Source organism: Colius striatus, chromosome 2 (genome assembly GCF_028858725.1).
Source record: "Colius striatus isolate bColStr4 chromosome 2, bColStr4.1.hap1, whole genome shotgun sequence".
In the NCBI taxonomy this organism is placed as follows: Eukaryota; Metazoa; Chordata; class Aves; order Coliiformes; family Coliidae; genus Colius; species Colius striatus.
Window position 1 is genome coordinate 103,864,075 of NC_084760.1, and position 14,922 is coordinate 103,878,996.

At 39.4% G+C, this 14,922-nt stretch overlaps 1 protein-coding gene across 3 annotated transcripts in view; it reads left to right on the forward strand.

The window, feature by feature from the left end:
- The window catches only part of GRM1 (glutamate metabotropic receptor 1), a 179,624-nt gene that overhangs the window by 143,372 nt on the left and 21,330 nt on the right, over window positions 1–14,922 (forward strand). For all 3 annotated transcript variants that reach the window (XM_061990262.1, XM_061990263.1, XM_061990264.1), the window contains exons 6-7: window positions 737–863; window positions 6,365–7,295. In XM_061990262.1, the coding sequence (XP_061846246.1) occupies window positions 737–863; window positions 6,365–7,295 (1,058 nt within the window). The remainder of the gene's footprint in view (window positions 1–736; window positions 864–6,364; window positions 7,296–14,922) is intronic.

Below are 14,922 nucleotides of genomic sequence, written 5' to 3' on the forward strand. Positions count from 1 at the left end.
CATGATGAAACAAGGAGTCAAGATAAGAAAACCATCTTTTCAAGATTGGATCATTACACTGTAGCAACCTACACAGCAGAAAAAGATACAGCTTTCAGGGACATTTGTCTCCAGAAGAGCTATTCTAAAGCGTGCTCTTGGTCAGCACATATTGGTTGCATTTTTTACTAGGACTCATTACAGTTTGCTCTCATTTGAATTTTTATCTAAGCTAGTGTAATGAGCCTTCAAGATACTTCCATGTAAATTGGAATTAAAATATGTGTGTGTGTGCTTGTATATATATATAAAAATACATATGTATATGCATGAATCACACTTTTTTCTAACCTTTGACTTTGTTCACTACTTTTTAGCATGCAATAGATACTAAGCGTGGGTAAACTACCTGTCCTGACCTGAACCATCTCTCTGATTAAGCCCCTTTTCAAGCTTGACTGAAAATAAAACGCTCAACATGCCTCTGTACCAAAGGGAAAACAGTTTTGTACTTTTAACTCAGAACTGGTTACCCCCAAAACAAAATCAAATTGTCCCCAGAGATTACGTTTGAACACCTAAACACAGATTTTAATATGCAGGGGTAGGCACAAAATTTGGGTTTATAGTTCTTTGAAATGTGTAATACAGTTGAATTCTGTTATATTTTAAACAGTGCAGGTGGTATGTGTTTCCTGGAGGGGCTTCTGTGTTGTCTTAGAGAGGATCATAGCTGAGGATGTGTTTTGCATTACAGGTTATCAGGAAAGGAGAAGTGAGTTGCTGCTGGATTTGCACCGCTTGCAAGGAGAATGAATTTGTTCAGGATGAATTCACATGTAAAGCCTGTGAGCTTGGCTGGTGGCCGAATCCTGACCTGACAGGTATGATTCCCATTTTACAGGGCACAAGGAGAACCATGTGTGGTGGAGAGTAAGGTGACAGCATGCAGAGACATTAAAGGTACATACTTAAACACATATCCCTATGTAATTTAGGGTGAGTGTAAAATGCTGAATCTTTTGTCTCAGTTCTAGTCTATCTGTTCCACCTCTTAATTTGGCATAAACATTGATAAAGCTGATAAGACTACTAATGAACTTAACAACATTTGCTGCAATTTTAGCAGTGATTATTAAAAGACCTCAGTGCATGCTTATCAGATTGACTTGGTACACTTTCTGATTGTTCTACCCTGCTCTTAGTAATGCTTTATCTGGCATTTCAGGCCATTCCATAACTGACTACCAGACTTTGGTGTAAAAATTGTTCTTAGCGCAGCAGTCAGCAAGAGAATATCAAAGAAATCCTAACAAAGACTGACAGAAGTAAAGAAAACAGCTACAATTGGTCTCCCCTGTGTATATGCTTTGGATGAGTTGTATGCTATGACATCCTTCTGTTATTTTGTACCTATCAAGGTCAACCTCCACACCTTCCCTGGGCTTTGCAGTAACTGTTACCCCAAGAAAATAGACTTAATGCACTGAAAAGCATTAAATCGCCTAGATCCGGGTTTGCTTTGTATCGCTGTAAAAGACTAGTCCCTTGCCACACATGCAAATCTTGGCTACCAGTACTCAGCAAGATATCATTCCTAGTCAGAGAAACAATCTGACTACTTACCTGAAAATCAAATGTGCAACTTGTCACATCTTTGTCCTTTTGTACGACTGATTGGCAACTAGATGTTGCTGCAGCTTTTAACACCTAGATCAAGTACTTTATCAAATATTTCCAAGAGATTCTGTTTGATACAAGCTAGTCATTGAAGCCAAGTGAGCTTTCAGAGGATTTATTTTGAGAGGGAAAAGTGGCCACTTCTCTAGCTAAAAAGATATTATTAATCACAACAAACTGGGAAACTTGACCCATTGCCTCTCTTGGCTTTTTATGGAAAATAAACTGTGATCATGTCCCAGATGTGTTTTTATCTGTGTATATCCCATACCTTTCATACCTCCATGCGCTCTGGTGTGCAACTGAACCCACTTCAGACAGACTTGTCACGATACAGAAACCTCAATGCTCTTTCAGTTCCTTAAAGTTTCATATAAGTGTGTTGTAGGAAGAGGAGTTCTTGAAAAACACCTTCTGTAAGGGCCTCAGTTGTGAAAAAACGACTTGTATTACTAGACACCAGAAAATCCACAACATTCTTCATAAATGTCCTGACCACTGGAAAAGCTCATATTAAACTCCCACAACCTAGGACACCACTATCTGCTAATTTTAAAGGAGATAGACGACCAGGTTCTGTTAGACTTGGACATTCATATTATTGTTTGTATCTACTATTCAGGGAAGAAAACTGGTACTTCTTTTTAATCAATAAGGCAGGACAAGAACACAGTAAGAGCTCAATGTGCACTTGAGTGAATATGGTTCAGTGCTACCAGCTGCCCAAAATAGCTCAAAAGGGGGCATGTCAAAATGACAGGCACAGCTGAAAGGAATTGAAGAAAGCATCAATGCTGGAAAAAAATCTCAGGGGCATGTTGCAATCTATTAACTTTTAATGAAATCAGTAGATGACCTGCTGATTTTTGTTTCTTCTCAGCAAGGAAGCTGGACTGCTGCTGTTCTAAAATCACAGTAGCATCAGCCAAATGACAGCATAGCTGTTGACTGATTTCCTAGAGAACATCAAAATGGCAGTCTGCTCCTGCACAGCTTCTTCATTCTCTTTTATTGAGGACAAACTTCTTTTGTTAACCCCTGCAATTTACTTGAATTGCAATATAAAGTCATGAAGAGAAGCTGATGCCATCCAAACCTTTAGAAAAGGGAGACTGAAATAGATAAACTCCAGCTCTTGAACTTTGTGGGAGTCACCACTGGTGCCATTTAATTTAGAATTCTCCTTTCTTGCCAGGATTTTTCTCATCAAACGTGTTTTTATAGCTTGCTTTTGTGTGTTGTATTTATACTCTGCCAGTCACCATAGCATCTAGACACAGACGTTAACATCTCACATTTCAGATTGTTTCTCCCTTTGCCTTAAATCTTAAATGCTAAACATGGATGCAGTTTTAGCTCCATTTTCCATCACAGATGGAGGCTCTAAAATCCTTAATCCCTTTAAGAAATGTGAAACACATACTAGCTCATTTCCTAAGACATGCTTTTCAAGGCGATCATGCTCTCCATTTGAAATCAGTCTCTGTTGTTCAGCAATCCTTTCCTGACATTTGAATTTTAGTTTTAAATGTAAATTAATTTTTTTTTAGATTGCTTCCCCTAAATATGTGTTCAGTGTGTGGAGTCAGCAGGCACAAAGGATTTCTCACCACAGATGATAAAAACCTGGCCTGACAAATAAATAGCCACTAAAACCAGTATCTTAAGACCTTGTGCCAAGAAGAGGTATCTTTTATAGTGTCAGAATGTAATATAAGAAGAATGAATATCAAGCTAGCAAACCCAGATCACATAAATCATCTTAAATAAGCAATGAAACAAGATAGGACAGGAAGTTTTATAGAGTTATTATGAAATGAATCATAAAAGTTTGGGTTACATCAGTTACCTGAGATGTGTTAATGACTTCAGAAAACTTCCTGGATTGTCTTACTGATCTCCTAGTACGAATATATTTAAAAATAAATATTGGAAAATCAATTAACCTTCTGCTCTAGGAGATGATTCATGATTAAAGTGGGAAAATAAAGGATGAAAGCTACCAGACAGCTTTTTCCTAGAAACTTTCAACTGTGAAGCTTTTGCTACTAATTCGCTCTTGGTTTTGGTTTTTGTTGTGGGTTTGTTTTTTTGGTTTTTTTTTTTAGGTTTTGGTTAATTGTGCATTTTTAGGGGGGAGTTTTGTACTGTTTTGGTTTTTTTAAACCTATGAGAACATCATTTCTTGAATATCCTCCCCCAGTCTCAACAAGGTTCCCTAGTCCACGTTCTTCTAGCTGGGAAACGACCCACCTTTACAAGTGTTGAAAAGCAACAACTGTTTGCTGATATAAGCAAAGCAGCCAACTTTTTGCAATGTTTGTAGCATAAGTGGCTTTCAGAGCTTATTGGTACACAGCAGTTACATTGGTTTAATGAAACAGTTCTAAGACCTTACACAGGATGAGCTTAAAGCAACTGATAGGTTTAACTACCACGCTGAATCAGGGCAAAGGCTCTGAAAATATAGTTTAAGATAGAATAACATGAGTATGGTTTGATGTTGCTAAGCTTATAATCCACATTGAAACTTAACCCTTTCAGCAACCGCAGACTGGCTTCTTATTTAAGAAGACTTTTGCATATATTAATCAGTGATTAGAAGCTTCTAATTCTTGCTTAGTTATTAAAACAATAAAGGAGCTAGCTTCCACTCAGAGCTGCTGTGGCCAATGGCCAGAGGTTCCCACTTCTAATAAGCTTTTCCTTCACATTTCATTGTAAAAATGCTGGTTGGAGGAATGGATTTCCTCACCTGAGGCTTGAACAAATCACTTTGAGCAAACCAGAATTTTTTTCTTTATAAAGTGAGACCTCTTGATGCACATACTATAATCTTTATTGGTTTTGATATTTTATGTACCTGGAACATTGTCATCTGTAGTTTAGAAGACAACATTACCTGTAGTTAAGTCAGCCTGGTACTCTTGGAGACAAACTGTTCAGAATTACACGACATTCTTTCAGTTTATATGACATTGGCAGACATTAAAAGCTCAAGCAGAAATTTTCCATGTCAGGACTTTGCCCCAGGCTGATTTCCTTTAATTTCAGCAAAAAACATTTTTTCTTCTTCTGGTTCTCAAAATGAGGTTACAGCAAAACTGTTCAACCTTGATCTATACCTCTGCTTACTTCTCCTATGTTTGGAAGGAAGGAATTTACATTTTTGTAGAGGTACCAGTTGGTAATTTTGCATCACCCTGTGGAAGATGTATATAAATTGAGAAAATCTGTGGGCCTCAGAAGCTCTTAGTTCACTAAGGTTGGTTTCCACCGATATACTGCATACTGAGGAGGAAAGGGCTAAGCATGAGTTTTGCTCATCACAAAATCAGGGCACTTGCTAAGATTCAGCAGCAAAGCTGAGAGGAAAAAAAAAAACCCTTCTCTTACAAGCTTGCAGAGTGCATTGATTTCTCCTTGCTCTTCTCAGCAATGTCCAACAACCCAGGCAGGCAGAAGTGATAAACACCCTGTCATCTTGTCCAGGATGTGAAAAGCTGGACCAGCAGTGCTTGTAATGGAGACATCTGGGTGGAGAGTTGACAGGATAGGAAAAAGACTGAACTTGGATGGGGATAGTGAGAGATTTGGAGGAAAGATACATAAGAGGTGGGAAAAGGCACAAAAGGTGATCTGAGTCCAAGGGAAAGTGAAGTAGGACAGAAATAAGAAATAGAAGAGGCCAAGGGTACTTCCCTTGGGATACAGAAACATGTTAAAAGCATTTTGGCACTAGTAAGTCAAGAGCAGAAATTAGGAAATGTCAGAATGAAAGTTTTTGATAACTCAGCTTCACAACTATAACATCCTATTAACACAGGGGATTTTATTTTCTCTGTAACGTTTAGTGCTGGTATCACATCTTTAGTACAGTGAAGAGGTAGCCAGAGACTGCTTTAGTTTGAGTGTGGGAGAGAGTAGTTAAGTAGCATCTTAACTGACACCTGTGTTTGGAGAACTGTACTGGTCATAAAGGAAAGCCTTTACAGTTATATTTTTGAAGTCATGCTTGTTTTGTAGGTTTGACCTTGCAATAAGAATTAAATAACGTTATTTAGCGGAAAACAATGAGTAGAGGCAAAATGAGAATAAAGTAATATTAAGACAAAAAAAAAAAAAGAGCAGAAATATACAAAGAAGGTTCAATATCTATGGTGTAGTTTCATTACAACTTTGTATTTATTACCATTTTTCTGCCCATAGATCTCAAATTAACTTTTACTATTTATAAAATAGCCCTCACAAAAAATGTAATGGGTCAATTTATAGCAATATTAATAAAGACTAAAATAAGTTAGTCTGTGGAGGTCAAAAATCTACTCAATCTCATTTGTAACAATCCTTTCCCTGCTGAAATAAAGTGAATGATGCCAAGTTTGTCTGGGTTCTGTTCCCATTGTACCTTTGATATGCTAGGCTTGTCAGCAAGTATCTCAAGAAAAAATAGAAAAAAAAGAGCCAAATCTCACTTCCCTTTGTAGCAAATGATTGGGATACCCCAAACTGATGATTTTTTTAAAAAAAATTATTTAGCCCAAACTTTCCTATACTGCAATTCACTCCTTTGTTAAATGGTGTTCATAATCCATGGCACACAGGCACGAGCTAATGTTTGGATTATATTGGGAGCCAGAAAAAAAATTCTCTTTCTTCAAGCAGCTACTTTTCTAACATTCTCTTTCTTTTCTGTACACTACAGGCTGTGAGCCCATCCCTGTAAAGTATCTCCAGTGGAGCAATATAGAGTCTATTGTGGCTGTGGTCTTTTCCTGCCTGGGAATCCTGGTCACCATGTTTGTCACGCTTATCTTCGTGCTCTACAGGGACACTCCTGTTGTCAAATCATCCAGCAGAGAGCTATGCTACATTATCCTTGCTGGCATCTTTCTGGGTTACGTCTGCCCTTTCACCCTTATAGCTAAACCCACCACGACATCCTGCTACCTCCAGCGCCTTCTGGTGGGTCTCTCCTCTGCCATGTGCTATTCTGCTCTTGTGACCAAAACCAATCGCATTGCTCGCATCCTGGCAGGCAGCAAAAAGAAGATCTGTACCCGCAAGCCACGTTTCATGAGCGCGTGGGCCCAAGTGGTCATTGCCTCCATTTTGATCAGCGTGCAGCTGACACTGGTGATCACACTAATCATTTTGGAGCCCCCCATGCCCATCCTCTCCTACCCCAGCATTAAGGAAGTTTACCTTATCTGCAACACCAGCAACCTAGGCGTCGTGGCTCCTGTGGGCTACAATGGACTCCTCATCATGAGCTGCACGTACTATGCCTTCAAGACTCGCAATGTGCCTGCCAATTTCAATGAGGCCAAGTACATTGCATTCACCATGTACACCACCTGTATTATCTGGCTGGCCTTCGTGCCTATCTATTTCGGGAGCAACTACAAGATCATCACGACCTGTTTTGCAGTGAGCCTGAGCGTGACTGTGGCACTGGGGTGCATGTTCACTCCTAAGATGTACATCATCATAGCCAAGCCCGAGAGGAACGTCCGCAGTGCCTTCACCACCTCGGATGTGGTGCGTATGCATGTTGGGGATGGCAAGGCACCTTGCAAGTCCAACACTTTCCTCAATATATTCCGGAGAAAGAAGCCAGGGGCTGGAAATCCAAAGTAAGTGACTGACTACAGGTGTGCTTCTGTCTGTATATGTCTCTCTTTGCCATCCTCTCTTGGTTGACTGTAGTCTGCTGAATAGTAAGGTATGTAATGGTCTATCATTTCACGTGTGACAGAAAAGATGGAAATGAACCTTTAGATATAAGCCTCAGATGGATATTGATGTGTTGCTGCTTGTTTTCTCTCCTGCTCTAAAGGCAGCCATATACACAGCTCCCTCTACCTCTGTGCAGGTCAGGCAGTGGAAAGGGGACCAGAACTTTGTGTCTGAGTGCTTGTAAATCACATGTACTTGTCTACGGCCACTGGGATGTGTCTGTGAAAGCTGGGGATACAATATTAGTTTTCAAAGTAGTGTTTTGTGATAGTCATTGTGATCATGATCCAAATGCACCTTCATGTTACCTCTGTGCTCTAGTTAACATTCAGAATGATGAGCAATACTCGTAATCATCATTAGTGCAGACTTCTCTGTGTTCACGAAGCCAGTGTTGGTGTGAAAATTGAAGAAATCAACTGATGGTGAAAATGAACTTGCATCCACATCTATTGAACTTGTTATTTTTTCCTTGCTAATAATTAAAAGCAACCCAGCTGCAGCAGAGGAGGAGAGAAAACTGTTACTTCAAACAGCATCTCCCTGTGAGCAGCTGTGTGAACATTTGCATTCTTCATTATCTTATTGCTTTTTAATCTTTAAAGAAGCACCATAGGGCTAGACATGAGCTCAGATTATTTTTGTCCCAATTAAAAAAAAACCCAAAATATTAAAGAACCAGTGAAGTCTGAGCTTCCTGATTGAATTAAAATTCAGTTAATTTCCAGCTCTTTGGGATCTATAGGTTTCTCTGAGTCACTCAAGTTGATTTCGATTCAGTTTACATAAGAACTGTTTTCATATGTCCTGGAGATAGAAAGGATAAGGAGGGAGGTAATACTGTAGAAACCCCATGCTGTGATCAATTTTGCCATTATGCTACTTCAATACTTTTTATTTTGTTGCCAGACAGGAGGTCAGATGAGAAGGGAATGAAGATGTAAGTAACCCAGATATACAGCTTGGTGTGTCACAGAGGCCACAATAAGACTGCCAGCTCCTGAACCAGACAGAGGGAACTGGGAGTGGCAGTGGGAGCCCCCCATACAGGAAGATGGCCAAAAATCTCTGTAGGTCAAGAGCTCAAATTCCATGCAAATAAAAAGATGGAGCCTGATCCACCTTCCTCTGTTGGATATGGAAGTTGGATGTGGTTTTGCACATCTGTAAGAAAGTAATGTAATATCTCTGCAACATATTCTCTGGATAATGCTATGGGTATCTTTAAGATTATAACTGACAAAAACAAAAAGGACTATTCTATATTTTAGATCATGAGAAACTGAGTAACTAATTCTTTGTTATGCTTATTATTGTCCTACTTTCACAAAAAAAACCCCAACTTTAGAAGGTCCAGATGCAATATATTTAGAATATAGTTTATTATATGAGAAAATATTTCATCTTGTTAAAAAATTGAGCTTTCACCTCAGCACTTAAAAAAAAAAATCAACGTGGCTTACCTGATCTTTTAACAATTTGTTTGTTAGATAATTTTAGTAACACTTTCTTGATCTTTGTGGAGCCTGTGTGAGTGGTATGAAGCAAAAGAAACCCCTACAGAATTTTAAGGTGCCCTTCTAAACTACAAGCTCAACATCTAGTTAGTATGCTTTGTTGTGCCTGCAGTTCTTTTACACAGCAAAACCTCAACCTCTGACCTAAACCACTTATGCAGTTACTGCCATGTTCTTCACCTAAATCAGTCCAGATGTGGAGGCATGCTAGGCTTGATGATGAAGAAGGACAGCATACCTCTGCACATGGGCAGAAAGAACTAAAAGTGTAGTATTCAAACATGAAGCTTTGGAAATAAAGTCGTGAGACAGCAGAAAGTGTAATTGCAGGTCTTTGGATGGTATTTTAGCTCCTAGCAGAGTCCATTGCAAAGCTTGTGAGGGCATTGCATTGACATCAATGAAGAAGTATGAGTCACTGAGGAAACCCAAAAAGGAAAAGTAGAATTTCTAAAGCCTTTGAAGCACCTACATAACTCAAATGGGTAGTCAGGTCCTTTCTGAAACAGGACTTTAAACTATTGTGGACTTAATGCCCTCAGGAATGACCTTCAGGCTGATTTTCCAAGGTTTTTTTTTCATTTCCAGTGAAAATCTAGGATTTTTCTGCCAGGTTTTCAGTAACACAGATCCCTGAAAATGTTGCTTTGCTCCTTGATTCTGTAATTGTCTCTTGTTATGGCCACATTTTTCTGTTTGTAATTGGCCAGTAGTGCTTCACTCAAATGATTTCTTTTCTAGCTGCCTTAAAACAACTCTCCAACTATTCTTGTCTTCTCTCTCTCCCTAGCTCATTTTTATTTTTCTACTTTTCAATTTTTATCTCTTCACCTGTCTGTATCAAACCTCTTCTCTGTTAACCCAGTGAATTCCAATTCCTAAACAGAAAAGTGTCATCTATCCAAATTAAACTAGTGTGCAGATACAGAGTTAAATTTAGTTTTAAAAATGGAAACTAGTTTACATTTGCAAGGGCAAGCCAAACTTGCGTAAGCCTTGATAAAGCACTCACATGCAATGTTGTGCTGTTAGTTTAACTAATATAGTTTGGGGACTAGAGCAAGCCAAGTCACTCTTCCTTTCTCCTTCCTGAAGTAGAGCAAAAGAGTTAACCAGGGAAGACGGTTAGCTCAGGATCTGTTAGTCAATTCAAAACCATCAGCTACATCTGATGTCTACACAGAGGTCAAAAAGTTTCCTGGAAAATATCTGTCTCAATTCCATTACCAATAGCATTTCAATGAAAAGAGATTGTTTAGAAACACTGATCTTCACTTAAACAGTAAAGCATACCGCCTTTACTGACCTGTTGCACTGTAAAGGTGCTATGTGCAATCAAGAGGATTTGAATTCTGTCTTACTTGGTTGAATTAAACTAGGATTAATTACAACCAGCACTATTTTAAATAGAGCCGATTGGGAAATTTCCAGTGGAATGTGTTTTCCATCAGAAAATTCTTGCATCTCAAAATGTTTCCTAGAACTGGGCTTCAATGGTAGCAATGCCCTCTGGACCAGGGGGACCTTCTTCCACAAAGGTGTCAAGGCATTGTGAAAGTGTGAGGGCACTTTACCCCACCAGCTGTTAGTTCAGACACTCACTTAGGTTCACAGCATCTCTTTTTTCTTCATAGGTGAACATCCTATAACCAGACCATGCATTGTCCCAGGGCAACTTTCCTCCTTTCTTTCTGTTCTTGACCAATAATATGTCCTGAAAAGAGGAAAAAATTGTAATGGAAACCCTAGAAAAATACGTTGTATTATTCTGTAAGAGAGCTTGAATCTGGGTCTGAGAGATCCCTTGCGAGTGTCTTAGTACCGAGCTACTGTCAGTCTCTCCCTCTTGTCAAATTAATATTTAAATATGTATAAAAAATGGAACAGCTCCATCAGGAGAGATGGAGAGAGAGTCATATCTAATTCTGTTATTTAAGCTTTGTGGGGGCATTTATTGTTAGAGTTTGCTGCCTCATGACATTATGAGATCCTGTCTGTTATGACATCACACCATTTTTTTAGAAAAGCCTTTTTCATCTTTTTTCTTTTTCTTTTTTTCTTTTTTCTTTTTCACAGTTGTAAGATTGTAACTTTTGGGTAGCTTTTGGATATGGATCTTGCTGTGATCATTAGCCTTACTCTTGACCACAAATGTTACTTCCATCTACAAGGGTCAACCAGCTTGAGGAGTAGCACTCCTATACAATGCCTGTGCAATTGCATTCCTTGGGAAGCAACGTTCCTTTCTGAACTATTTGCAGAAAAAAATAACTGATCTTGAGGAGGATTTAGGAAACATCTTCTCTAGCCACTGCTTGAAATGGACTCTACTCAATGTACAGCCTGCAGGTCTGCTGCATAGCTTTTCTATAGTCGACACACACACTTCAAATAGTTTGAGTCACACAGCAAAGCTCACCTCTTCTCCCATGCTTCTTACAGACTGCAGTGGCATGAGAAGGATCAGTATTGCAGAGGGGACAACAGGGGATAAATTCATTGTGCATCTTTGGGTAATTAGCTCCCATTTTGGCAGTGATTCTTAGCTGCTGCCTTGGTCTTCACACTTTAAATTATGGCTATGACCCTGGGTATGGACACCATTTTGGTGTATTTTGAATCACAGTAAGTGAGGATTTAGTCGTCAACATAAGTTGTGTGGTAAAACCTGAGCTGACAGTAAGGACAGCTAGCCAGACTCACTGAGAAGCCAGGACTCCACATTAATGCATAAGCCACCTGCTTTCCTCATTGTAATTTTAATATACTTGCATTCAGTTATATTTTCTCACCTGTCTGCCCTCAAAAATGAATGTCTGTTTATAATATTTCCAAGCATGTACTTTTTATTTATCTTTACAATATGTTTTGGCAGTCAGTACCTCTAGGCTTCTCTCACAGGCATTCACTCTCAGCAGTGTCCAAGCAGTCACCTGGGCTAAGGATCTCCCAAACGGCTTTATTTTATTCCAATAAATTCTGTTGGGCAACCCAGCATCTCCTAGTACCTTCTCTCTGCTTCCATTACAGGAACCTGCTCCTGCTCTTTGTCCTCTTTCCCTCTACATTATGTATGCCCCTACATATGTTTTTTACATGAGAATGAGGCTTCTCAGTTACTTCTAGTAACGTGTATCTGTTCCCTTACTAAGGCTTAGGGAACCATCTGCTTTTTTGTCCTGTCAGTTATAAAATTGTCTTCAGGTATTCTTCAGTTACTCTTTCTATTGAAACTGACTTGCTGAATTGCCATTTCATCTTTATCAAGCTGTGCTGACATGCTGTGATTTTCTGGGACTCGTTTCACTTGGCAGCTCACAGTCCACAAAGGGTTTTGGGCTCCTCAGCTCTTTCATTTTCAAAGCCTCCCACAAACACACAGTGAGGGGAATCTTAACATAAGAACATCCAGAAGGCAGGACATTTAGTTTCACTCATTTTATTTTGTTTTTGTTTTGTTTTTTCGTGGTGGTGGGAGGAGGCAAAGGCGTAGTGCAGCATGGTAAGAACTGGGAGCTTCCAGAAACAGAGAGTAAATGTTCAGCATGTTCAGTTGCAGTCAAACAGATGCAGATCTTTTACATTCTCTCATTTGATCCAGCCAAAGTGCTTTGTCATAGGAAGAGATGCTCAGAAGTATTCCCTCTTCTTACACATTACTGCTCCACACAGTCAATATGCTGTCTTTAAGCAGGGAGTTATGAAGGCAAGGGGAGACGGGACATAAATGTGAATAGAAGACGTGAAAATATTTTTAATGCAAGTCAAACAGTGGCTTTTGTCCTGACATCTGCAGGCTAAAGTGTGTGAAATCGAACAAAACCAATCTCAACCTGGCACAGTTGCACAAGGAGTATTTCACTCTGTTTGACTCTGTTTGCATTAAAAGATGAAACAAGAAGATTTAGGGGAAAGTGCAAGGAGGTTTAAAAATAACTGGTCACCATTGTACCTTTTCCTATAAAAGAGAATGTATTGTTAAACTCCCGCACTTCAGGATACGAGCCCAGTCTGAGAAGTCTACACTATATTTAGGGATTTTCTTTGATGCTGAATTGTGTCATGTAGCCTGCAGAATGTAAGAATTATCTTTAAATTATTGTTGTACAGATTGCTGTCTAGTGTAGTTTTATCTTCTTATAGCATTGCCAAACCAGCAGAGAGACAACTGCTGAATCTAACAGGAAACAGTAGGTTATCTTACTTTGCAATTTAGAAAACCAGTGCAGCAGACAAACTTCTCATGTCCTATGGTAGTATTGCACAAAGAATAAGATAGCCCTTTATCTTTACTGTTACAGACCTTGGAAAATGCCAAATTTCAAAGCATTTTCAAGAAGGCCTTTAAACCTGCTAGGTCTGCACAGCTAGAATACTGAGGCTTACCCCAAAGGGGAAAGGGATATTACTGAAGACCGTTTTGAAACAGAAGAACAGTTATAAGTTCCTACAAGTGGGAAATCATAAAAATATTGGGGAAAAAAAAAAAAAGATATAGTGGGAAAATTGACACAGCATACGTTAGGTTGTTTATTTCACTAATTTCTTTGTTGCTGTATATCTGGTCTCTCCATTAACCTAGCAACAAGATGTTGACGTCCCGGTGCTGTTTCAGTCCTGACTGCCATAGAGCAAATGCACCATGTGGTGCAAGGCACAGTGCTGGTCCACGGCTGTGCAGTTCTCTGTTCCCCATCAGGGCACAGGACTCCACAACCACAGGGCACTTGGTTTGCCCTTGCTCCCCACTCAAGGCATATCACAAAGGAGTCTGCTTCCTCCACAATGGGTGGAAAATGCAGCAGCTCTGGTGTGGCTCCCTGGTGCCACCTCATCTCCCCATTGCAGCCCTCCCTGGTATTTACTTAGCTTCTATATGCAGTGTAGTTCTTCACCCTTTTCTGAGGTTGTAGTGCACTTTTAGGAAATCATCTCATATGTTGACAAAGATAGTCAGAAGTTTTAATGCCAAATACCTGTCTCTCAGCAGCTGGTACGTTTGCTGCCTTTGCCATGCTATTTGCTGGGCTTAAACCTCTAATGATTTTGTGGACACATAGCACTGTGACAGGTAACAGCACTTACCCAGTTTTCTCATGGATACAATGTGAATTTCCAATAAGAAAAATTCAGCAAATTCAGTCAAGTTGTTCAGTCCTTGTCATTCATTGTATATTCATTTAAGTACATTTTTAAAACTCTCAGAAGACAGGTTTTCAAAGGTGTTCTTACAACTGATGTTAAGGAATTGGAAAGAAACACAAAGTGAGTCTGAAACTTAATAATCCAATAGCAATTTCTTCTAGCTGGGCTGCAGAGTTGTCCATTAAATTTGAGCTGTGTAATTATATCCAATATTGTCCACTGTGGCCTTGAATTTGCATTTGCTTTAATAGATATGTAGTTCTATCTGTGTACCAAAGAGCACAGAATATGTGGTAAACAACTCTGAGATGTCATTTCCACAGTTACATTTCTTCTGGTTTTTTAAATGAATACTAAAAAGAATATTTATATAAAAAACAGTAATGGCAAATGTATATACCAAATTGTATGCCATGTTGTATATCAGTGTATGTATGTGCAAGACAACCAGCCTGCAGATGGAGAAGTTATTTTTTCCTGTATCAAGGCTGCATAAGACACTGCAAATTTTCCTCACAGTTTATCCAAGCTAAAGAGAGTCCCAGCACACGCAAAACCATCACGTGTCACTCCTGAGGCAAGCTAAGGCGAAGGAGTAGGGACAGATATACAGTATGACTGGGACAATTGCCATCAAGAACAAGCCAAGAGGTCTGGCAGTATAGCCTTATTCCTCTGGGTTTCCCTCTGTGACCAGACAGAGGTCCCGAGGCTACCTTAAAGGGAAATAAATTAGAAAAGTAGTGAGGTTCTGCAGAGGATAAACCCCCCTCAGACAAACCCCAGGTTATAGCAGAATTAGTTTACAGGTCACAGTACCTGCACTCTGGGCTCCCAATCAGATGTTTGCTTCTTTGTCACC